This window comes from Tursiops truncatus, chromosome 10 (genome assembly GCF_011762595.2).
Source record: "Tursiops truncatus isolate mTurTru1 chromosome 10, mTurTru1.mat.Y, whole genome shotgun sequence".
Taxonomy (NCBI): Eukaryota; Metazoa; Chordata; class Mammalia; order Artiodactyla; family Delphinidae; genus Tursiops; species Tursiops truncatus.
The window spans coordinates 54,194,079-54,220,982 of NC_047043.1; the positions used below are offsets into that span (position 1 = coordinate 54,194,079).

Below are 26,904 nucleotides of genomic sequence, written 5' to 3' on the forward strand. Positions count from 1 at the left end.
ATGCTACAGTGCACAGGACAGTCCCCACAGCAAATGTCAGTAGGGCTGAGGGTGAGAACCCTGATATAAGATTTTGGTCTGTGTCCTAAGAGCAAAGGAAAAAACATTGAAGGGTTTTGTGTAGGGGTATGACGTGAACAGATTTGTGCCTTCAGAGGATGACTTTCCTGCGGGTTGGAGATGATATCACAAGGAGACGTTAGTGGATGCGGAGAGATGAGTCATGAGACTTGCAGAGGCATTGGTGACCCGGCCTAGAATGATGACAGTAGGGATGGGGAGAGGCGGTTGGAGTGCAGAGGTAGGAGGAGGTGCCCAGCGAGTGGCAGTGCTTAGGTGGCAGAGAGGGGAGGTTTGGGGTCGTGCATCCTCGGGGTGGTAGGCAACGTTAGTGCGAGGAGGAGGTTTGGAGAGGGAAGACCATGAATTTATGTTAGGACGTGTGGTATTTAACGTGCCTGTGAGGCATCTAAGTGGAGATTTTGAAGAAGCAGTTTGGGGATTTGGATCAAGAGGTCAAAGGAGAAATCTGGGCTATACATACATATTTGAGACTTGTGCGCATGTAGGAAGTAATTGAAATCATGAGTTGTGGATGAGATTGTCTAGGGAGAAAGTGTAGAGTTGAGGATAATCACTCCTCAGGCTGAGCCCTAAAGAACTCGGTGATTTCAAGGTCATGTCTTAAGTCTTTCTTAATTTTGGCACTTTTTTGATCACCCTTTTGTGTTTGGTTCAGGTTGTTCTTTGCAAATTGGATTTGTCTGAAAAATTAACTGCACAGGAGGCAGAATTACGCTTATTTAAAATACCTTTCAAATGCCTTTAATACACTCAATGGTGGTACACAAAAATTTATAAAAGATTATGAAATATGAGTTAATTTTTCAAGGTTATGAAAAATGAATGTTTTTCTTTCCATTTCTGTCCAGTTAAAAGTTTTCTTTAAAAATTCTCCCCCTTTGTACTTACTGTTTTTAGTAGACAAATTCTTTGAAAGAGCAGACCTAAGTTGTCGTTTTTAGTCATTTAGGAATCTTTCCAGTGGCATTAGTACATGAATGCAGCCAATTCCTGTCAAGTGCAGACCTCTCTGTTTTTTCCCCCAAAACCCACTGGAACTGAGGCGAAGGAGGGTAGGCGATGTGGTTGGGCACTCCCTCCCGCCCCCCCCCCGCCCCCGCAAATCCAGGGGTCTGTGATGGCCAGCGTTACTCTCGGTATCTCACTGTTCCTTGATTTATCCCTCTAACCAGAATTAAGGGAGGATTATTGAGCCCTATTACTTAGTTTTGTGTCAGCGTGACTAAAAAATACTTGGTGTAAAGTTCATTGTCACAATCTTCACCATTCCCATGAGTTACAGGTATTTGGAGAAAAAATTCAGATAGCGCAGTACCCTTATCCTAAATGTAAGGACGCTGCTAGCAGCCCCACCGCCACCCCCAGCACACACACAGAGTATCTCTACCACAACTGTGGGTCACATTTCCCCTTCGGTTAGATGCGTCATTGCTGAGCCAGAGTTTCAGTCTTCCTGGGCTATCTATTTACTAGATTGTAGTCAAACCTCAGTAATAAAGTCTGTAATATTAAATTCCTTCTCTCATTCCAAAAGAATATTTTGCTGTCAGAAGTTTTCCAAATAAAAGGAAGATATAGTTGTTTGACATCAGAAGAAAATGGGTTAAAATCCCTAGATTTTATCTAATACATATTGGTGTTTATGCTCAGAAAAATTTATATAGTTGGTTTTCAACTACCAAAAGCTTTAAAAAAACGGTTAAACACAATTATATTGTAAGATCTAATTAAAGGGATTTCCCTGGTGGTGCAGTGGTTAAGAATCCACCTGCCAATGCAGGGGACATGGGTTCGAGCCCTGGTCTGGGAAGATCCCACATGCTGCGGAGCGGCTGGGCCCGTGAGCCATGGCCACTGAGCCTGCACGTCCGGAGCCTGTGCTCCGCAACGGGAGAGTCCACAACAGTGAGAGGCCCGCGTACTGCAAAAAAAAAAAAAAAAAAAAAGAAATGCACCTCTTTAAAAAAAAAAAGAATAATCGTTAAAAAAAATCTAATTAAGAAAAATGGTACCTAAGATTTTCTACTAAAGGGAAGTTGCTAGGAAATTGAGTAATGATTTTTATTTGTTAATTTGGAAACCATAGCAACACACTAAATATTATGTCTCTTAATTTGTCTTCCAGTGTTCTTTTGGCATGAATGTCACGGAAGAATAAACAAAATTAAACACAGTAAACTCTTGAGTCTTTAGCTACCTGAATTAGTCATTTGCCTTAAATGTTTCACTTTCTAGAATTTTGTATTTCAAATTTCTTGATATTAAAGTGTGGTCTGTAAAGGTCCAAATTATACCTTATTTTTCTTTCTTATGCCAGTTGCATGGATTTTATATTATGGATATACATGCAGGCTGGCAATTCCATGTTTGGCTCAGTTCAGTGCATTTCTGTCAAATCATGAAATTTTAATTTGCCTCCCTTTAAAGCTGTCACATGATCACAGCAGGACAAAAGTTTAAAAGCTAGAGGTTTCCCTTCCTTTAAAGGCATTTGAGTGTGTGTTATGTTCTATTCTTTTTGAAAAATGTTAAATGCAGAAAGGTTTTGATGATAATGTCAGTACCCATGAGTCTACATTAAATGATGCTAACATTTTGGGACAGTTATTGCAGACCTTTTCTTATAAAGATCAGAAGGAAGGAAGAAGACATTATAAACCAAGTTTAGGGCCCTTTATTTTACCCCCAGGCCTATTTTCCCTTTCCCCACCCCAACAGGGAACCACTATAATAAAATCATGAGGTATCCTTTCTGTTCCTGTTCTAAAGGTTCTAATACATATCACTATAAACAGTATTGTTTTATGGGTTTGTGTGTGTCACTTTCTAAGTGTTCTCAGGCACAGGGGTGTGAAACAACTAGAACATGTGTGAAGCTGCTAGAATAACAGCTCAGTTTGGCTGGAGAGATGGTGGGGGGAATGGGAGATGACGCTGGAGAGACCAGAGGGGCCGATCAGGAAGGGATTTGTGTGCTAAGGAGTTCACGTGTGATTTCGGCATCTGTGGGGGAGCCCTTGAAGGGTAAAACCTTCTTCAGATTTAGCCACCATGTAAAGAGTGACTGGTAAGGAGAAAACTAGTTAAGAAGCTTTGTTGTCATCTTGGTGACAGTTGATGAGAGCCTGAATTAAGGCAGTGATAGTGGGAATGGAGAGGGAAGTTTGGACTGAAGAAATAGTAGAGAGAGAGAATCTTGATGAGAACTATAGCTGAGATTTAGTGACAGGGTATGGATGGGGGGATATAAACGAGGGAGGAAGGAGCCTTACGGGGATCCTTCATTTCAGTTCTGGGTAATGGGACAGCTGATGGGGACATAAAGAGGAAGAGGAACTTTAAGGGAAAGATTATAAATTCCATTTGTGATATAGCAAATCCGAGGTTCCAGTGGGACAGCCCCAGTGTTTAATAGCCAGTTGGATCAGGACTGTGACAGAAAAGTCTGGGTTGGACACAAAGTTTTGCAGACTCTCAGTATCAACCAGGGAGGGAACATAGAGTGAAGAGAGTGAGATGAAGCCTGGAAGCTTTGGCTATATTAAAGTTTAAGGAGCTAGCAGAGAAAAATGAGCCCATGAAGGATTCTGAGGAAGAGAGGTCAGAGAGTCAAGAGGAAAACCAGGAGAGACTAGTATTGCAGAAAGCCAAGAGAGGAGAGTTTTCAGAAGTTGCGTGGCAGTGATATGGGAAGCCAGAAAGGACAAGTGAGATAAGAAGAGAAAAATTCTATTGGGTTTGGTAGTCAGAGGTCATAAGTGACTTTGGCATGAGCAATTTCACTGAAATGATTTGGGCAGAAGCCAGAAAGCAGTCATTTGAAGGGAGTGGGGAGTGAGGAGGGAGGTGCTAGAAAAAGTTGGCTGTAAAGAGAAGACGAGGCAGAACTGAACCAGGATGGGACTGTTTGTTTGTTTGTTTGTTTAAAGATAAGACAGACTTTGAACCTACTTATGATGAGAAAGAACAAACCAGTAGAGGAAGAGAGTGTAGACAGAGGAGAGAGATCAGATAGTTGAGGCAAGGTCCCTAGGGAGGGTGGAGTTCACATCATAGCACAGAGGGTGTGTGTCTCTTTATATATGGACACGTCCATATATGTTTTATATGTATATTTTATATAACTTTACATTTGTGTTTTACGTGTATATACATATATTTTATATTTATATTGCCATGTAGCTTTATAATGAACTCTCTTGCCTTTGACTCTTAGGATGATGGATTCAAACTATTTTTTTTAAGTGGATATAACTTTGTTTCCCCCCAGAATATTCAGCCCCCCCAGAATAGTTCCAAATGAAGTTTGACGTGTGGGTTATATTCCAAGGAAACAGACGGCACTGTCCAGTGGATAGGATAGATCCTGCTTTACTTGTAGACCCACAGGACAGTTATAATAGGATTGGCCTTAGCTGAGTTTCTGATTTGGAAATTGATTTGGGCTGATTTGGTTTATTTTAGCCTGTTCAGTGTTTATTTGACCTAAGCAGTAACAGAATCTAAATTTAAAATTCTGAAAGTGTAAGGATGCCTTTGGGTATTGGGCATCATAAAGTATATTATGGCTAATCAACCACTTGTTCCTTGGTGCAGATTAATTTAACAGTGTGTAATGTGGAAATAACACGGATAGGAAGAGAGTTGGAATGGAGAAAGTGAAGTTAGAATTAGGAAATAAAGTATCCTAGGTGAAAGTGTAAGGGCCTGCTTGTAAGAGGGGGAGTCTGTAGGAATGGATATTAAAGGTTGCATTTAAGGGATATTGTAAAGAAGGTTTAGTTAGGAAGTAGGAGTCCCTGAGACTGAGTTTTCAACAAGGGTTCCATTTCTGGAGATTGAAAAATAGGGAAGCAAAAGCATATTCACTGAGGGAAGATGAGGTTGCTTTTATTCACTCTTAGTATATGACAAGAGATCCACTAGACAGAAATGTAGGCTTTGATTCTGGTCAGAGCTTGAGATGCTAGATTTGAATCATTCTCGTTGGCTGATAGTTGAAAATGTGGAGTAAACAGATGAGAGGAAAGGCTGTGTAGAGCAAAAGGAGATTAACTACATTTGGGGTAAAGTCATGGTCAAAGAAAAAAGGGAACCAGAATGGTACAGTTTCACAGAAAAGAGAGAATCTATGCTAAATTGAAAAATCACAGGTTAATTCATCCAAAGTAAACTTTTATTATTTGCCTAAGGATATGTTCTTACACTTGGGGTGTAAAGATATAAGTTGTGGCAACATAGTTAAGAGCATTAACTGGAGTCAGAGTCTAAGGATGTGGATCTCAGTTCCAATACTTTCTGGCCAGGAGATATTGGGCAAATTACTTAATCCTTCTGTACCTCAAGGTGTTACTTTGTGGATTAAAGGAAAATAAACACCTAGCTTTGCTAAGTGTTCAAATGATGGTAGTAATATTAATGAGGTCTCATCTTTTCTGTCATCTTGAAAGTTTGAGTTTTGATTCTATGAAGATCACTCTCAAAACATTGTTTAATTTTATAAATATTGAGAGCAAGGGTAAGCCCCCCCCCAACAGAATTAGTACAGTTTGAATTGGGTCCTGATATATTGCCAGAGCTTAATCATTATTTCCCATATGTGTTCCTTGGAGCATAATCCTTGAAGAATTACTTAGGGCTTATTTAGTAATGTGGTTAGGTAAGTCTGAGAAATGCTTTTTTATTTTACCTTTTTCTTGGCAATTCATAATGTGTATTATTAAAGATTTTTAAAAACTTAACCTGGCATTTTCCAGACTTACTAGATCATGAGTCCCTTTCTCCCATTTTATATACTGAGTTTTATGTGTTGGAGTTTTACATATTTTACTATTTATTTAATTTAGCATATTTTTTATTCACTGTGTCTCATTTATTTAAAAATTTTTAATTGAGATATAATTCACATACTGTAAAATTCACCATTTTAAAGTGTGCAGTTTTTAGTGGTGTTTAGTGTATTCAGAAGGATGCACAACCACTGCCACTTCCTAATTGCAAATTAGAGACATCTCATCAGCACAGAAAGAAACCCCATACCAATTAGCAGTCACTCTCCATCTCCCCCTTACTCCAGCCCCTGGCAATCAGTAATCTACATTCGGTCTTTGGATTTTCCTATTCTGGACATATCATATAAGTGGAATTATACAATATGTGAACTTTTGTGTCTGGCTTCCTTCACTTAGCATAATGTTCTTAGGGTTCATCCATGTTGTAACCTATATCAGTACTTCATTCCTTTTTATGTCTGAATAATATTCCATTCTATGGATGATACCACATTTTGTTTATCCATTCATCAGTTGATGAATATCTGGGTTGTTTCCATTTGGGGGGCTATTATGAATAATACTGCTATGAATACTTAATGTACAAGTTTTTGTGTGAACACATGTGTTCGTTTCCCTTAGGTACATATCTAGAGGTGGATGCCAGGTCTTATGGTCTATGTTTAATGTTTTGAGGAACTGCTAAACCATTTTCAGTAACAGCTACACCGTTTAACATCTCCACCAGCAGTGTGTTCTGACTTCTCCACATCCTTGCCAACGCTATTTATTTTCCATTTAAAAATTTTTTTGTTATAGCCATCTTCGTGGGTGTGAAATGGTATGTCAGTGTGGTTTTGATTTGCATTTCCCTAATGACCAGTGATGTTGAGCATCTTTTTGTGCGCTAATTGGCTACTTCTATATCTTCTATAGAGAAATGTCTATTCAAATCCTTTGCCCATTCTAAAATGGAGTTACCGTTGACCGTTGAACAATGAGGAGGTTAGGGATGCCGACCCTCCCTGCAGTCAAAAATCCCCCTGTAACTTACAGTTGGCCCTTCATATCTGGGGTTCCTCTGATCTGTGGATAATGTAGTTCTGTAGTATTTACTATTGAAAAAAATCCGTGTGTAAGTGGACCCATACAATTCAAACCCATGTTGTTCAAGGGTCAACCGTATTTGTCTTTTTATTGCATCTCATGTATTTTTCTTTTTTTACATCCCCAAACAACATAATACAAGATTCTTATGGTAGAGGAAAAGTCCCTAATGTAGAAGCACTCAAACCATAGTACATGTTTAGTCCTCATCTTTTCCATTGTATGGTTCCTAGTTATTAGTTGAGTGATAAAGTGAACATTCAACAAATTTAGAAGGTTTATGATTTAACACAATCTAAAGCATTTATTTCAGGAGTGATCAAGGCCCATGGTTTTTGCTGTCATTTTGTTTTTCCACTTGCCCCAAGCATTTAGTGAGAAATAGATTTAGTTCTATCCAAACATATCTTTATTTTTTGTGTTTTCATTTTCACTGCTCTAGGAAGAATAAATTCCTATACCTATCCAATTACATATTTCCTTTAATCAGCTTTTATGTGCCTAATATTTGAAAGCATAATGATCAGAATAATGTTTAGAAACCTGGTCCAGTACTTACTGGATTTCACAGGTAACTTCTGAACCTGAATTTCCAGTTCCTGAATTTTCCTGTTAACTTGATTTAAAAGTTTGGGTCATGTCAGCCTAAAGACCATACAAATACTTAAATGATTTAGGCTCCTGAATACTTATGATTTCATTCATGTCTTATGCTAACTTTTAAGTTAACTAACCTTTTTTTTTGAGGTAAAATAAACATAACATAAAATTTATCATTTTAATCATCTTTAAGTATACAGTTCAGTGGCACTAAGTACATTTAGATGCTGTGCAGTCATCACAACTATCCATCTTCAGAACTTTTTCATCATCCTTACTGAAACTCTGTACCCATTAAATAATAACTCCCCATTCCCTTGTCCCCACCAGCCCCTGGAAACCACTGTTCTACTTTCTATCTCCATGGTATTTGACTACTTTAGATCCTTGAGATAAGCAGAATCATTTAATATTTGTCCTTTTGTGTCTGGCTTATTTCACTTAATAATGTCTTCAACAACATTGTAAAACAACTATACTCCAGTAAAACTTTTATTTTAAGACTCAACTTCCTCATATATTTTATTTATTTGTTTGTTTGTTTGTTTGTTTATGGCTGCATTGGGTCTTCATTACTGTTGCACGGGCTTTCTCTAGTTGTGGCAAGCGGGGGCTACTCTTCATTGTGGTGCACCGGCTTCTCATTGTGGTGGGCTTCTCTTGTGGCTGAGCACGGGCTCTAGGTGTGTGGGCTTCAGTAGTTGTGGCATGCAGGCTCAGTAGTTGTGGCTCACAAGCTCTAGAGCCCAGGCTTAGAAGTTGTGGTGCACGGGCTTAGTTGCTCCGTGGCATGTGGGATCTTCCTGGACCAGTGCTCGAATCTGTGTCCCCTGTATTGGCAGGCAGATTCTTAACCACTGCGCCACCAGGGAAGTCCTCCAATAAAATTTAATTTAAAAAAAAGTCTTCAGAATTCATCCATGTTGTAGCCTGTGTCAAAATTTACTATTAAATTATTACTATTATGTAGCCTTTTAAAGGCTACATAATATTCCATTGTATGTACATAACACATTTTGTTTATCCATTCATCTGCTGATGGACATTTGGGTTGTTTCCACCTTTTGGCTATTATGGATAATGATGCTATGACCATTGGTATACAAATACCTGTTTGGGTCTCTACTTTCAATTCTTTGTTGTATGTACCCAGAAGTGGAATTATTGGATCCAGTGGTGATTCCATGTTTATTTTTTTTTAACCAACTTTGTTTTGAACTCAGTTAAATCCTCATGGTCCTTTAGTTTTTTATCTTTTTTATTTTATATCTGTCAGGGTGGGTTAAAACGAATTTGCAGTAGCTCTTTTACGCAATAGTATTCTGAGGGGAAAGTGCTAGTGTTGGTACTTAGAAGTATGCTTTGTGTACCTATAATTTGACTATTTCAAAATATGTCAGTATAAGAATAGAGTACACGTCTTGTCTTACCAGATTGGAATCACCGTTAGCTCCTTGCTACTCCTGTCAGGCACGTGGAAGCAATGTACAGAAAAAAAACAGATAAAGTAATTTTAAATCCTCTTTACCTTTTTAAAGCTTGCCTTATTTAATACCAACTCCAAGGGAGGTAGTATCTGAGTTTTGCATAAAATTGGCTAAGTAACAAAGAGAAGGATGTTTTTCTGGCTCTGAAGCCCATGTTCTTTCTGTTATACAGCAGTTAGGTCCCTTCCTTTTTTTTTTTTTAATTTTTAAATTTAATTTTTTATTTTGGGGTATAGTTGATTTACAGTGTTGTGTTAGTTTCAGGTGTACAGCTAAGTGATTCAGTTATACATATATTATACATATATCCATTCTTTTTCAGATTCTTTTCCCATATAGGTTATTACAGAATATTGAGTAGAGTTCTTTGTGCTATACAGTAGGTCCTTTTGTTGTGCAAGAAGTTGTATTAGAGAATAGATTTCAATTACCTATAATTTAGGTTTGGTGAGAGAAGTCCCGTTTTAGAATAGATTGTGCAGAATTGGCCACAGATCTCAGGAGGATGAAATTGGCATTCTCAATAAATTTCTAAGGGAAGCTACAAGTGCAAAGCTAATGTAAGTGTAAATGAAAATTCCTACACATTGCTGTGGCTTTCTTAAATTAAAAAGAGAGATTTGAAAATTTTTCCCAGAAAAATGATAATTTCTAATTTTAAAACGTATTTGTTATCTGCTGAAGCATAACTTAGCCTTGAAGTCTTTCTCTATAAAATATAAACTCTGGTAAGAAAATGGTGACCATTCATAGAGGGGTAAAGAAGGTGGGGAATGTAGGGTTTTTAATGATAGAGGCCAATGTAAAATTCATGTGAGAACACTAATTGCTCTGGTGATGACAGTGTGAGAGCTTTCGGTTGGCAGATTTCCGTTCACTTTGCAGCGTTTTTGCTACTTAAAGGTCAGTTAAACAGACTAGGAAATTGCCAAAATTGGGGTAGTTGAAAAAGTAGTAACCATTAAACTGTCTCCTCTTCTTAGAAGCCTGCTGTGACCTTGCCAGGCAAAACTAATTGCTCCTCCCTGCATGCTTCCTTCCCTTTAAACATTGTGTTTGTCTCCCTTGGCTAGTTTGTGAACGTCTTCAGGGCAGAGGTAGCATGTCTTAACTCTGTATTTTCAGTGCTCAGTATAATTGCTTACACACAGAAGACCACTTTAAACATTGGCTGAGTCTCTTCCTAGTGTGAGACTTAGGCACAAATATAATAGCATGAGAAGAAGCAGCTACTGTCATTATCAGAAGAGAGGGGATCTGAATCAGAGTTGGGATGTGGCCAAGAACTGAGGAAACCACCGCAAGGGAAACCAGAGAGATTTTTTTGTTTCATGTGGTACATCAAGCTGTTTCGTTGGCTCATTTCCTCGATACTTTGGCCCATGACCTGAAAATCTCTTGTTTATTTAGCAGGCACTGAGGCATGAAATTTGTGGGGTGACAGAAGTATGTAATTTTAATACCATATAATACCATGTAGTACATTTAATACAGTGTAATAAGCCACAGTAGGCACATGTCCATAGGGTATTACTCTGTGAAAGAGGGACTGGGGGAACCCTTCATAGAAGGTAGCACGGTAGCTGAAGAAGAGAGAAGGGAGAATACCTCCTGCCAGCAGTCTGTGAAGAGAGGCTTAACCTCCCAGCACAGTAGATAGAGTCCAGGAGTGGAGGAAGGTGGATGCGGCTGGCGCAGGTGGGGCACATAATGGGAAATAAGGTGGAGAGATGACTGGGAGAAACCTTAATCTCTGCTTTTGCTTTTCGTCTCCTGTCTTCTCTTTGTGCTAGTCTATGGAATTTTTGCTTTAACCATGAGTAATGGGGAGCCACTGGAGTATTTTACACAGCAGAATGATTGACATGATCAGAAACAAAGGCAGACTGGCAATCATGTAACCACATAGAGGATGAATTGAAGGGCAGAATCTGGAGTTGGGTAGATGGATTTGGAGACTGTTGCAGTATCCAAACAAGAGATAAAGAGTTCCTATTGTATGATTTCATTTATATGCTATGTCCAGAAGAGGCAGATTCATAGAGACAGAAAGTAGATTAGTGGTTGCTAGGGTCTGGGTTTGGGTAACGGGGAGTGATGACTGATGGGTACAGGTTTTCCTTTTGGGGTGATGAAAGTATCCTGGAATTAGATAGTAGTGATAATTGTGCAACTTTGTGAATGTACTTGAAAACCCACTGAGTTGTATGTTTTTAAGTTGTGGATTTGATGGTGTGTGAATTATATCTCAATGGAAAGAGAGAGAGAGAGGAAGAGTTCCTGAAACAAGCAGGAACAGTGAGCATAAAGAAACCTGAGATGGGTTGGAGAGAAACTCAGTGGTCCAGAATTGACAGGACTTGGAGAGGGAATACTGGCAAGGTTCAAAGTGAAATAGAGGCTGGCCCTGCAGTTTCTAATCTGTATGATTGAATTGATGGGGAAGAAAATTCTGGAAAAAGCAAGTGTGTAGAAACATATAATGAATTGTGTGAAATGTTTTGAATGTGTAATCAAGGCAAGCAGTTGACGGTAAAGGCCCAGATTTCAGGAGAGACTCTGGGACTAGGAAAAGAAGTGAGTACGGACGGGATGTTGATGGAGGAAGTCAGTCGGGCTGCTGGTGGATGACATCTTGCCCCCCACCCTCTTTGGGAAGTAATGTCCCATTGGCTCCTTGTCCTTCAAGCTGATGTACAGGTGTGGTGCTGGTGGTGGTGGTTTTTAAATAAAGCTGAATCTTTACATTACTTTTCAGGCAGAGGCAAGACTGGCAGCAAAACGGGCTGCCCGAGCAGAAGCAAGAGATATCCGCATGAGAGAACTGGAACGGCAACAAAAAGAGGTAATTTGGGTGGATAACCCTGATTTAGTGTTGGTCTCAAAAATATCAATACTTGGCTAGTTTCCGTCTGAAGTAAAACTGGTTTCTTCTGAAACACTGGGAATAGAATAACCTGATGTATATATTTTAACAAGCCATTTATGTCAGCAAGTTAAATGCAATATTTGTTTTAAATCATAACAGCAAACACATACATAGCTCTTACTCATTATAAGTTATTATTGTGTAATAAGTGCTTGCAACAGCTAAAGTAGGCTTAGCGATGACAAAGTTATTTCCTGTGGTCCTAAATGTCCTAGAATTTTGACTAATTATGTTATGATGTCTGCATAGTAAAACTGAAATCATACAACCTTACAGTTTGTAAGCATATTTAATAATAGAAGAAAATATTCATCTAAGAAAATGAAAAAAAAAGCACAACTGTAAGACGGGTGGAACTCCAGTTTTGTGTTACAAAAACTAGTATCTGTATATAGGTCAAAAACTACTGGAAAGAAGTGATTACTACCAGTACTTTGGTTTATCTATGGTGGAATTATGATTGGTTTTATGTTCTTATGCTTTTCTGTAGTTAATACATTTCAATATGTTTTAATTATCGGAAAGAAAAGCAAAAAAATTTTCTAAGTAGGCATATAGAAATTGGGTTGCTTTAAAATAAAACAAATACTCTTTTTTACTCTTTCCTTCTGACATTGACCTAGCTCTGAAAATTCCCATAAAAAATATTTCTGATGTTGTATTAGTACGAAGTGGGGTGTAAAACCTGCAGGGCAGTATTAAACACTTTAGAGGTTGGTGGTGGATCTTCTGTTAATGTGTTAAAGAGATGTGCATAGAGTCCATATTGTCACAGCTCAAAAACAAAACCAAAAGCAGTTAATATATTGCTAAATTTTTTAACCTCATAGCTTCAAATATGAATGCAATTCTTGGCTTGAAATGAAAATGTGACAATGTATTGTCTTCTATACTCCTAAAATTATAAGGATACAGTTATTAAGTATAAGTTTTATTTATAGTTCTCTAAACTACAGAGGACCATATATCTCTATTATTGAGCATATTTAGCTTAGTATGTTCTGTATTTTGAATGTGTAACAACTTTGAATTAACAATCATTGCTGTTCAGGGCAAATGTATGTGATTAATTTAAGACTTTTCATAGAATGCAGTATGTTGGATGCTTTAGTTTATGAAACTTTTGCATTTGTAGCACTCTTATCATTCCTTTGATCGGAAATGGGGACAGATTCAGAAGTGGCTGGTAGGCCAGGATTGCCTGCCCTGCATGTTGTGATCAGTTGCTGAAATATGCAGTCTCAAAGTAAAACATTGACTAATCGTTTGCCAAGTAGGAGTGTTTGTCATGTTTGAACCTAAAGGTCAGAGAGTGTCTCTTCTGCCTGTAGTGGACCAAGTGTGTGCTTGGAGTCCAGCCATTTCTGTTCTAGTTACAGCCTCACACTCATCTCATGAATGCTCCTGACCAAGAAAGATTGAGTAGATGAATGTGTTTTCTTTCTATGGGTTTGTTCTTCTGTCCCTCAGATTTGTCCCTCTACCCCTCTCATTCCTTCCACCGCCCTCCACCCCGCCTCTCCTTCCCTGTTCCCTTCTTCCTTTCTCTCTTTTTTTAAAAAAACTAAGTCAGCAGGGTTTTCATTGAGGGATGACCCAAGTCATTCTTTCATTTCCTCTGAAAATTACTTTTTTTGTTTTACCATCACTCCCAAATTTGTTAGCTACAAGAACAAACTGCAACCAGTAGAGTGTTAGTTACTGTGAATCATTCTTAAATTTGAACTTTTTTCAGTGTTGATAAGTCTCCCAGCTGCCTCCTATTGCAGGGGTTGTTAGCTTGGTATGTGAATAGGCATGGGGGATGGGGCATGAAGCCTTAAAATCTCAGGCAAGGATTTGAGTATATGTATGTTTTCATGTGAAATGCCCACAGGCATTTTTATCATCAGATTCTCAGAGGAGTCTGTGATCCTAAGAGGTTAAGAACCACTATCTAATTGTTGCTAAACAAGCAACTTGCATAAACAGATCCCTTCTAGAATAGCATTCTAAGGTATACCCAGAATGAGAATAGTTATGACTGTATTGACCTACACATTTAAAACTTTATCATACTTCTCATTGTGATATTTTAGAAAAGAGAGAAAAAAGATGTTTGGTTGCTTAAAATTAAGCGAATCCTCATGTATGTGTTTGTTATTTTGGAGTGGAACCTGTCCTTTCTTGTTACTAAAGCTAGCTTAATGATTTTTATTTAGAGTGTCTTCTGCATGTAACTGGCTTAATATTACTGATGATGTCTTAAAAATGTTTGGTGTGAATATAAGAAATCGGTTTTATTTACAAAAATGGAAATATTAATTTCTTCTTTTAATTATGTATAATAGTTCTCAAATTAAATTGCCTAAGAGTTTAATGTCTTAGGGCAGACCAAAACATTAAATGAGAAGAAAAGTCTAAGTTAGAAGTTTAATATGTGATTCCTATGTTTAAAGGCCATGAAAATAAACATATTTTTTATCTCTGTGAAAGGTGTGCAGGTCAGGCAGTGAACATGCTAGATTTTCATGGAAGGGGGTTAGAGGCTTAAAATGCAGGTGGCAACTAACCCAAGTCTTCAGTAATAGGTAGGATTTGGACATGCAGGGAAGGTGGGGTTTAGTTTCGGATGGGAATAATTAACACTCTAACACCTTCTGACACTTGCTTTTACTGCTTTAAAACTGATTTTTCCTCTCACTTCTTACCTTATCCTTGTCTCTCTGGCTGCTTTCTGTCTATGAGCTTATAGTATAAGTTGGCATGTGATAGTCACAATATAAAATATAAATTACTAATAAATTTATAATCAAATAATGTATATACAAACAATTGGATTGTCAGTTATTAGAAGGGAGAATCTTCCTATATTAATAATTTCTCCTAATTTTATTACTTTTTCGTCTGGGGGTAGGCTGTTGGGATGTGAATAGGGAACCCAAGGGCGTGAGGCTCAGGAATGAAGCTATTGTTGAGTGCATATCTGTGTGCCAGCACTGTGCTCATGCTTTTTATATATGTGCTCGTTCCCCATTATAAGATAGGTACATTATCTCCATTTTATAGATAGGTGATAAAGGATTGGTGAAGTAAACAACTTGCTTCGTTGTGACAGACACAGAATTCTAAGGGATGAGAGGGTGCCCCATGTGCTAATAATGGAGCGGGAGGTAGAAGGACCAAGAAGAAAAGGGCCTATGTCTCTCCGGGCTTCCAATTGGTCTTAGGTTAGCCAGTGCTTCTGTTTATAAACTGGATGTCTGAAGCAGTGGCGTGTTGGTGACCTGAAAGAGTAAATGCAGTTTCTCAAGTTTCCTAATTTAAAACTGAGGGAATGGCTGCAGCCTTGAATTAAGTATTTGTTGTCAGAGAAGATGGCCAGGTGTATTCACAGGGTTGTGGGCTTTTTTTTTTTTTAATAAAACCACTTCATCCTCACTCCAAGTGAACTTTTAAAAACAATATGGGGTTTCCCTGGTGGTGCAGTGGTTGGGAGTCCTCCTGCCGATGCAGGGGACACGGGTCCGTGCCCCGGTCCAGGAGGGTCCCACGTGCCGCAGAGCGGCTGGGCCTGTGAGCCACGTGCCGCAGAGCGGCTGGGCCTGTGAGCCACGGCCGCTGGGCCTGCACGTCCGGAGCTTGTGCTCCGCAACGGGAGAGACCACGACAGTGAGATGCCCGCGTACCGCGGAAAAAAAAAAAAAAACAGAATATGTTTTATTTCCATTAATTTAACTTGAATGTATCAAAACATAATTTTCCAGAAAGCTTTAACGATAAATATCCATCTTTAAAGGCATTGTCCTGTTCGTTCAGCTTTGGATCCTTTAAACTAATAAGGAGACTCACAGGACAATGAAAATGTTTTGTTTTCCTGATGTGGAAGAGAGGGATACTCTGCCTTGTAATTGGTACCTAAGAACACAGTTTGCTGAATTTTTTTCTATTGGCTTTCGGATGCTAGTAATTCAAGAAAAGCCAATTGGCAGTTTCAATACTATCCCAGAAATACCTGCAAAAGGAAGCTTTTTTTTTTTTTTTTCTTTTTTTGTATTCCAGAGGAGGAGAAAGCTCTGAGTAAAAACCGGGATACCTTGCCATTTTCTTCATGTTCTTTCTATGTAATCAGTCTGGATTTAGCCGGTATAGGTTCAATGGTCTGGTGAGTTAGAAGATATGAATGCTGATCCCAGCTTTCTGACTTTGTTGATTCCTAATCTTTTTGTGCTGCAGGGTTTTTTGTACTGTAAAATGAAGGGATCAGACTAGATGATCTTTTTTTTTTTTTTTTTTGGTATGCGGGCCTCTCACTGTTGTGGCCTCTCCCATTGCGGAGCACAGGCTCCGGACACGCAGGCTCAGCGGCCGTGGCTCACAGGCCCAGCCGCTCTGCCGCATGTGGGATCTTCCCGGACCCAGGCACGAACCCGTGTCCCCTGCATCGGCAGGCGGATTCTCAACCACTGCGCCACCAGGGAAGCCCAGACTAGATGATCTTTAAGAATCCTCTAGCTGTTAAAAATAATTCTAGAGTTGGTGCTAGGGTCTTTTCTTTTATACAAGGGTTTCCTTCTGTTTCTTCCTATTTGCCACTGTGCAAAAGTATTCCAGGTAGAGGGAGTAATTTAAGACTACCTGAATACCTGCCTTTCTGTAGAAGAGTAGCGCTCCATGGCAGACTCTTAGTAAAATGTGTGCTTTGAGTCTTTTTTGGTGTAATGAGAATTTGCTTTGAGCTTCCCTTACTGTTTGTATGGTTGCCACTAGCCATATGTGGATAATTAGATTTGGATTTAAATTGATTAAAGTAAAAAATTTCTCTCCTCGGTTGTACTTCTAGCAGTTCAAGTGCTCAGTAGCCACATGTGGCTAGTGGCTACCATACTAGACAGCACAAACATAGAGCATTTCCATTGTCACAGAAAGTTCTGTTGGATAGTGGTTGTTTAAGGGGTCGTTTATGACTATGGAATAAACTGTATTCTCTCAGTTTAAATTAACCAGCCTGTATGGGTTTACATTTTATTCTGTAGTTCTTCTGAACTCCTTTTAGGCCATTTTTTTCAAATGGGGCTAAAAAGAAAGCTGTGTAAATCTAGGGGTATATCAATACTTAATAAGATATTGTTATTTAGGATTATTTTTATAATAGGTATAATTAAGAATAAATATGAATTCATCTGTCTGCTGCATCTTTAATGGGCTGTGCTCTTTAGAGGCAGGTTTTTAATTTCTTTTTAATTAATTTTTTATTGGAGTAAAATTGCTTTACAGTGTTGTGTTAGTTTCTGCTGTACAATTAAGTGAATCACTTATATGTATACCTATATCCCCTCCCTCTTGGACCTCCCTCTCCCCCTTCCCCCACCCATCCTACCCATCTAGGTCGTTGCAGAGCACCAAGCTGAGCTCCCTGAGCTATACAGCAGGTTCCCACTAGCTATCTGTTTTACACATGGTAGTGTATTTATGTCAAACCTAATCTCCCAATTTGTCCCACCCTCCCCTTCCCCCACTGTGTCCACATGTCCGTTCTCTACGTCTGCATTTCTATTCCTGCCCTGCAAATACGTTCATCTGTACGATTTTTCTAGATTCCATATATATGCATTAATGTACGATATTTGTTTTTCTCTTTCTGGCTTACTTCACTCTGCATGACAGACTCTAGGTCCATCCACATCTCTACAAATTACCCCGTTTCTTTCCTTTTTATGGCTGAGTAATATTCCATTGTACCACATCTTTATCCATTCATCTGTCAATGGACATTTAGGTTGCTTCCATGTCCTGGCTGTTGTAAATACTGTAGCAGTGAACACTGTGGTACATGTGTCCTTTTGAATTATGGTTTTCTCAGGGTATATCCCCAGTAGTGGGATTGCTGGGTAATGTGGTAGTTCTATTTTTAGTTTTTTAAGGAACTTCCATACTGTTCTCCATAGTGGCTGTATCAATTTACATTGGCACCAATAGTGCAAAAGGGTTTCCTTTTCTCCACACCCTCTCCAGCATTTATTGTTTGTAGATTTTTTGATGATGGCCATTCTGACTGATGTGAGGTGATACCTCATTGTAGTTTTGATTTGCATTTCTCTAATAATTAATGATGTTGAGTATATTTTCATGTGTAGAGGCGGGTTTTTTAGAGTGCTCTTGTGTAGTAGGTGGAATGAAAAGAAAGGGTAGAATAAAGGTTGAGCATTAAGCCATGTATGTTCACCCTAGTACCCCAAATAATACTGGGAGGGGGCATGTAGAATTAACTTGCCTGTGTAGCACAAGACTCTTTATACTAACCAAGCTAACTAGCCTAGAACTGGTTACCACTTAATAAGCTGTACCTACTCTGCTGGGCTAACACACATGCTCCCCAAACTTTTGTGGTATATCACCTGATAATCAAAGAAAGGGAAGAAATTTGCTTGGCTCCTTACAGATTACATGTGTCTATTACATAACAAAAATGTGAATCGGTGATGAATTCCTAAAAATCAGAACACCATATTGGATATTGAATTATTGAATCATACTGGTGCTTATAAACCGACTTCTGAACAGATTTGATCAAATGCATCAATGTACACAGCACATGACAACCAAGAGTTTTTTGGACTTGTATTCAAAGATCATGACCAAAATAAAACATTAAATTGTGGTGTTTCAGTTGAATTACTGTTTCTGGATTTGAGATGAATGGTCAGGCATAGCCGTCTGCTCTGCCTGCATGATGATAGTGCCGTATCGTCATGGGGTGTTGAAGGATTGATGCATTTTGGAAAAAGCAGTGTTGATTAGCTATGAACTCAGCTGGACAGTTTTGTGTAGATTCTTTGTCAATGCAAATTACTTTAACACTTGGGACTTTGAAATTCTGATCAGAAGTTTCTTACACTTGATTAGGTTCTAGGGACTAGTCATTTAATTTCACGACTCTACTTAATGCTCCAGTGCTAATAGCTGAATATGGAAAAGTTTAGAATTACGTTTAATTAGTCAACTGTTTGGAGGTTTTTTGTTTTTTTTAACAATCTTCATAAGGCATAACTTTGAGTAACTTTATCAATTCTGAAATATTTATTCGTTTTCTTCTAATTTTAAGTAGTTTTTCATATTAACAACACACAGTCAGGGGCTATTTCATTTAGTTGTTCTCTTCTTTTCCAGTTAGAGTGGTAAAAGAAAAAGAAAAAACTTTTTTTGCGATGAGCACAAAATTATAACCCAAATCTTTTTAAAGCAACACATTGTCACCTTAAACCACATCTGTAATAAAATAAACATTTCTTCCTGCCTTGGGTGAACATCATAATGAAAAAATAGATCACAGTCTGCTTTTAATGCTGACCTCAATTTCTGTTTAAGTATACTTGCTTATTTTTATCTTGGTACATTGAACTCCCTTGGTCATATATAGAGTACCTTCTACAAGTGGTCAGATCTATCTATCTATCTATCCATAGATAGATAGATAGATAGATATAGATAGATAGACAGACAGACAGACAGATACATGATAGATACACACACACACTTGTTCAAATAAAAACACTGCCAAGATTATTTCTACTTTCTTTCCAACTGAGGGACATGGCAGCCCCAAACCCAGCTTTTGAGGCTGAGCTGTCCCTACCGCCTGCTGTGGGGAAGGTGCTGCTGTGCTCAGCTGTTCTGACCAACAGCCCTCAGCTGAGTGATTAACTCTCCATGTACTTTCTCCTTTCCCAGGATGAGTTGGAAAGGGCCAAGTATTCCCACCGGTCCAGTCATCATCGTCCTTCTCTGGTTTGTAATAACCTACAAACTTGCCTCTAATACTTTTCCTCATCAACTTGCCATAGTCACTCACACACCTTTACTATGTTTGTTTTTATTTTTATCAGGGAGTTGAGGATGCGTTGTCCATTCGAAGTCTTGGCAGTCACAGGGTTGGTATTTTAAGTTGTTTACACCCCCATAGCAAAGCTATCCCTTTGCCTTTTTTTTTTTTTTTTTTTTGTGGTACGCAGGCCTCTCACTGTTGTGGCCTCTCCCGTTGCGGAGCACAGGCTCCAGACGCGCAGGCTCAGCAGCCGTGGCTCACGGGCCCAGCCGCTCCGCGGCATGTGGGATCTTCCCAGACCAGGGCACGAACCCATGTCCCCCGCATCGGCAGGCGGACTCTCAACCACTGCGCCACCAGGGAAGCCCCTGCCTTTCTTTAAAACACAGAAATATTGGCAAAGCTATTTCATTGGAAAATGATGCTTTCAAATTATTGCTGTAAGTAAATCAGTTCTAAAATCATGAATATTTTCATCTATTAACATATATATTCACTTTCTATAAAAGGACCTTTGATTTTGGAAAACCATCACAACATAATAAGGTTAATTTTATAGAATAACATCGGCATGGTTCTAGCTTTCAGATTTTTCCTACTTTCATATTTTTTAAAATGACAATTTATTAAATAAAATTTATTATTTTGGAGCTTGGGTGACTAATTATAGTTTTAGTCAGTGGGAAAATTGCGCTTCTGATTTTAAAAATGCCTGTCTTATCATACTTTTAGAAATTATCATGCTTCAACATTTTGATTAACATTTTGTAGTTTGTCTCAGGTTTTTAGCGTACGTCATTGTAAATCAAGATAAATGACAAATCGCTCATCAAAGGCTTGCATATTGTGCCAGGAAACTGAGTCTCTTCTTAAAGAATTGTGCTTTAAACCTTAGAGCAATGCTTTTTTAATTTACACATTGATAATATTGTATATGTACTTACACCTAGATTTTTCATCAGTAAAATTATCTTTCTTGCTAAGGTCTATATTTGTTAATTCTCCCCAGGTCTAGTTTTCTTCCTATCTTGTATAACGTATAAAAATACACTATATTAAACTGAGTGTGTTCTGGTATACTAATTATTGATGTGTTTGTATTCTTAAATAGTCTTTTACTCTGGTTATATTTCTTATTGGTGAATGTAATCTACTGTCTTTTTAGAATAAGTTAGTAAACTAATTCTTGAATCATAAGTATTTTGGTTAATTATAAAAGTTTAGATTTATAAGAATATTAAAAAGCCTTTATAGAAATCTAATCAGTAGTTTAAGAATGATTTTGCAGGGGAAATACTTTTTTTTGTTTGTTTGTTTTTGTTTTGTTTTATTTTTTTTTAACATCTTTATTGGAGTGTAATTGCTTTACAGTGGTGTGTTAGTTTCTGCTTTATAACAAAGTGAATCAGGGCTTCCCTGGTGGCGCAGTGGTTGAGAGTCCGCCTGCCGATGCAGGGGACACAGGTTCATGCCCCAGTCCAGGAAGATCCCACATGCCGCGGAGCGGCTGAGCCTGTGAGCCATGGCCGCTGAGCCTGCGCGTCCGGAACCTGTGCTCCGCAACGGGAGAGGCCACAACAGTGAGAGGCCCGTGTACCTCAAAACAAACAAAAAAACCCCCAAAGTGAATCAGCTATACATAAACATATATCCCCTTATCTCCTCCCTCTTACATCTCCCTCCCACCCCTCTAGGTGGTTACAAAGCACCAAGCTGATCTTGCTGAGAAATACTTTAAGAAAAACTTGTCATGCTTCTCCCTGGAGATATTGTTTTTTTTCTCACAGGGAGTTAGTCAACAGAAGCTTAAAAGTTGAGCCTTAAGGGCTTTGAAAATAATCCCATCTTTCCTCTTTTCAAAAAAAGTATGAGTTTTCCCTTTACTTTTCATTGTAATGTTCATAGTGTGAAGTTTCACACAGTTTTTATCAAGCAAATTATTTGTAAATTTGTATGGAAAACTTGATTATATATTAGTTTAACCTAATGGTAAAACCATCCAAGTTCAACCTAATTTAGGGGCCTTTAAAACATCTGCAAACAAACAAAAAAGAAATCTGCAATTAAATAAATAAGGAATTGTTTATCCAGGGTGTCTATAAAGTAATGAGGTTGATTTTCATTTCATGGAAATTATATCATTAAATAAATTTAAGATATAACTAGAACTCTCACAGTATTTTATTTCATTATGGTAATTATGAAAATTTGCTGTTATGGGAAAAAGAGTAAAGCTCCTAATTTAAAAAATCAGTATGCAAACTTAAAGATTAACAAAAAATTTTACCCTGTAGAGGAGACTTTGGAACTTTACTGTGTGTGAGTGTACATTTAGCACATTTAAAATATTTAGACTTTCCTGGAAATGTCTGATTTGAAATGAAAGCTCACTGATAACATAGTTTAAAAGAAATGTAATTGAGATAAGAATTTTTTTCTTTTTTCTCTTAACTAGATAATATTGGGAGTTCTAAGTTTGCATCAGATTATTTGCTTTTTAAAGTAACTTTACCATCTACATTAAACTGAATAAATATGTAGACAACTTTTGTTCTCTGTAAAAATAATTGTGATGGTTTAAAACACTGACCTAAATTTTATTGGGATTTGCTATATTATTTGGGGGGGGGTTGGTATTTCTCCGCCAGTTTTTTTTTTTTAACTTATGAGCTGTATATTAAAATGTCTAAGACTTTTGGACCTTGTATTTGATATATGAACATTAGATATATGTACCTGGATATGAGGCAGATGTATTTATGGTTTTATGCCACATTCTTAGGACTTTGATCTTTCCTTTTGTCCAGTTAACTTTCAGGTACTGCTTTCTTGAAAGGTGTCCTGCCAGAAGCTATTTGGGCTGGAGATGGTAACAGTGTTATAGACATTCTCCATAAAAATAGAAAGAGCAAAGATAGTTCAAGACTGAATGGTAGGTTTGGGGAAGGAAGATGAAATCAAAGCCCTGAGTCTAGAACTGAAACAATCTGTTTCTTTAAAAAACATCTACCTTAAAAAAAAAAAATCTTACGAAGTGCTTGGTCACTGCTTTATACAGTGAAATACAAGAAGACTATAAGGAAGAGATCCAAAATTAGAAGATGAGGTGATCTTGAATCAGAGTGGTAGAGATACATTGCAGTTTTAATTGGTGGAGATTTTTACTGTTTTTTTTATCAGTTCCTATTTATATATCAGTTGCCTTAGTATAATTTTTATGAAGTTAATTTTAATATGCTTGCAATTTGTGTTTTGTCACTTACTCCTACACTGTTTAATTCCATGGAAGAACCCATCGAAGGACGTAATGGGGACACATTGGAGCAGAGCCAGTACACCCAAAAAGAAAGGCATCATGGTGTGTAGCCCAGAGAAATGTGCCGTGTTAGTATTGTGCGTTCACTGTTGACTCACAGAGTCCTGGGGGCTTGAGAAATAGGTCCATTCTAACAGAAATGAACACCTGCTGAACTTTGTTTCTACAACCTGTTTTCTGTACTTTTTAAAAATTTAATTTCCAAATGAAAAGTTTGAGGTAACTTTTTCTGAGTGTTAAAAGAAACATTTTTGGATAGATTATAATAGCAAGTTTGGAAACATTTTATTTAGCTAGAGCCCTTAATATTTTCAGTTCTCCCTCCTTTGATGAATCATTTGTTTTTAAATAACATAAATACCAACTGGCACATATTGGAGGATTCTTTTTGTTTACTCAGTTGTTCTAGTAGCAAGTGGGTTGTCCAAGTTATGGATTTTTTCTACCAGATTCAGCAATTTTTAAAACTACCTGAGGGAATTTCCTGGCGGTCCAGTGGTTAGGACTCCGCTCTTCCAATGCCAGGGCCTGGGTTCAATCCCTGGTTGGGGAATTAAGATCCCACAAGCGGTGTAGCATGGCCAAATAAATTAATTAATTAAACTATATGAGCTCTGCATTGTATTTTGGAAAAGGAAAATCAAAATAGGTCAATTTCAGTTCAACTCGTTAAATCTTAAGCTTTTGCAAAAGGCCATTCGTGTTACAGGGAGGATGAGAAGAACTAATAAGACTTGACTGATCCCGTCAATGAACTTATCTGGTTGGGAGAATGGAATAGTTTATATGCAAGAATGTGTGACTTGAGAAATACATGTTTTGGTCATGGGGTTTTTTTTAAACAAAAAAAATATTTTGTTAACTGAGAAAAGACGTTAAGTGAAACTTCCATAGAGAAGGAACTTTATTTTCAGTGAAATGTTATTCACCACAGTGACATTTTACCATTACACATCATTTACCACCAAAGGCACACCCTTAGGCATTTTAGAAAATTCTGGATAAACAAGATTTTTTTTACACATGTAATAACACTCTTTATATTCTGTTTTCAAGATAATATAAGAAAAGCATGCAAATGCAGATATTTTGCTCCAGCACTTTCTAGTATTTATTGCAATATCATTTTCACTGAATTTACACTGGTGGTAAAATTATACCACTTAGCCTTATACTTATGAAGTATATTTTCGGGGGGTCCTGCAATATCTTTTGTACATGACCACCTCATTGGGCATGAAGGGAAGGCCTTTGTTCTATCTGAACTATTATTTTAGTGCTTTATTAGAACTACACTATATAATTTGATCTTCTAGTGTATTTTAAGCTTTTTAAAATTGCGACCTCTATAAAAGGAATGCATTTTACACCAAAATCCAGTATACATATGCAGACATATGCCTGTGTGTTTGTATGTATATAAGTATATAAAATATATTATAGAAACAGAAGTTTCACAAAATAATATTTACTCTTACTGTACATGATAAACTCTAGTATTTTCTCTTCTATTTTATTTTTTTTTAATGCTGGTTGAACCCATAAATTGATTTTATGAACTACTAATGAGTTGCAGTCCACACTTAGGAAAACATTACTTTAGATCAGGTTCTTGAATAGTGTTCCCTAGAATCCTAAATGGGTATAAAAGTTGCCAAAGAAAGATATTTTTACCAAACTACCTGAGGAACTTGTTTATTGCTTTTGTTTTATGCATTGTTTTATTGTTTTGTACATTGCTCTTCTGGGTCAGATTGCTTAAAAAAATCTGAGCTAGAATGTTTAAAAAATAAAGTTAGGAAACCACAAATCTGAGTAGTTAGTTACTATTTAGTTCAGTTTCTTGGATTTGAAATGTGGTGTTACACATATTATTTTTGTAAAGACCCTACGTGAAATGTGGTTTTTCTGGTCTTGTCATAAATGTATGTAATCCACACTTTACTCTGGCCAAGTTTCTAGTTTTGTTCACTGTTTTTCATAGAGAAAGTTCTTGAGGAAGGAAGTTTTTCAGGTGTGTGCACAAGCAGATATAAGAGAACTCTCCCCCTTTTGATGCCGCAGTTGTTTTTTTGCTTGTTTGCTTTTTGTTTTTGTTTTTTTTGTAAGCTTTATTATACTAGTTATGTGATCCTGCTTCATTGCCTCTCCATGCCTTGCTTTTGCCATGTTTCAAATAATGGAAAACGATGGTGACAGACACAATAAGAAAAAGTAAAACATCTTTTGACTTCAGAATGCTTAATTCCTGCATTTAAAGGCTTCCTTGGGTGTTTTGTGCTATAGTGTACTGGGATGAATCATCTCACCATTACTGATTATAAATTCTGTTTCTGAAAGAGAACATGCAGTTTTTGCTGTACGTATAGTTTAGCAATAACCTATACTAGGAAAGAATGAGGGGGAAGAATATTCTTTAATTCAAATGTCACAGCCTTTGTGTTTAATAATTTTGGGCTTTTAAAATACTGCTGGATTTTTAATAATTTTATGAATGTTACTTTTTCCCCTCCTTATATTTCTGATTTTGGAAATACAACCAACTTTCACCTTTTCCTGAAATCCAGTATGATGCTTTCAAGGATACATCGTCAAGACTTTCATCATTAGTATGTAGTGCATAACTTCATGTTAAATGTAGAGTTTTACTTTATAAACACCTGATGATGCTAATCATAGATTATGACTTTTTCATAGGTTTGTTATGATGTTTGGGGGAAATGTATGACTAACAAAGCAAAATCTAGTGTTGTGCAATTGTGGCATAATTTAGCACTTGAATAACGTTGTCTTTTAGAATATCAGGATCAGATAAAAATTATTTGCTTCCCTATTCAGGACTAAGATTGGCAGTAGTATCTTTTCTTAAAATAATGAGCCACCCAGCTGACACATACTCATTGACCTGGAAGACATGTTTCCAGCAGTGTTTTTATACATACTGAACTAAGGCAGCACAGGCCCTACTGTGTTTCATGTTCTGTGTCACAAGCCAGCAGGTGTGAAAGCATCCAGCAGTGACAGATGACAACTGAAGCATCAGTTACATCCACTCATTTTTTGCTTGATTTGGTTTTTTTATGGTATGTCATTTTGGCCAAGGAAGTTTAGTTATCGCATGTTTTTCTTGGGTTAATAAGTCAATAGATTGCCTGAGTTGCTAGACTATATCAGCAGCTCTTAAATGTTCAGGGTAATATATAAAAGGAAAGATATGCATATTCTAAAAAGAAAAATGAGTGTATAATTACTGATTCAGGATCTAGCTGTGCATGTTTCAGATGATTTGCGTAGAGCAGACTGTTAATAGCTAGGACCCTTCTAGCTGCACCTCCTCATTACAGGCCAACGGTGCATACCTAGATTGGACTTCTTGTCTACCAATGGACCAGTTTAGTAGTATTGCTGTCCTCTATCCCCTCACATACACTTGGCCCTGTACTCCTAGGAGAAATTATGTGTTGAGACGGTGCTATCTTCAAAGGACTCAGATGTCAGATTATTGTCTAATGATGCTGCTGCTACTCGAGAAAATCCATACATACCATGTTGGCTGCTTTCCTCTGAGCAGCACATGCTGTGGGACCACTAACTTGGGTTAAGAGGACTGACTGTCTTGGGCAGTACAATGTTATGTTTTCTGTTCTCAATCTTGTTTTGATTGATGAACGGGATTGCTTTTTGGCCTTTAGGTAAGGAGGACTGTGGAAGGAAGTAGACTCTCTTGTCACTCATACCTTTTTAAAGAAGATAGTCCCATGGGCAGGGGCTCAAATGAGGTGTGGGGTGAGGATCCCCACAAATAT

At 37.7% G+C, this 26,904-nt stretch overlaps 1 protein-coding gene across 12 annotated transcripts in view; it reads left to right on the forward strand.

The window, feature by feature from the left end:
* LRRFIP2 (LRR binding FLII interacting protein 2) overlaps window positions 1-26,904 on the forward strand; it is a 117,920-nt gene that overhangs the window by 27,168 nt on the left and 63,848 nt on the right. For 5 of the 12 annotated variants that reach the window (XM_073810983.1, XM_073810987.1, XM_073810986.1 and 2 more), the window contains exon 3: window positions 11,808-11,894. In XM_073810983.1, the coding sequence (XP_073667084.1) occupies window positions 11,808-11,894 (87 nt within the window). Of the gene's footprint in view, window positions 1-11,807; window positions 11,895-13,113; window positions 13,165-19,688; window positions 19,746-19,843; window positions 19,889-23,071; window positions 23,141-25,665; window positions 25,708-26,904 lie in introns of all 12 variants that reach the window. The other 7 variants (XM_073810980.1, XM_073810982.1, XM_073810985.1 and 4 more) reach the window with 4 other exon arrangements.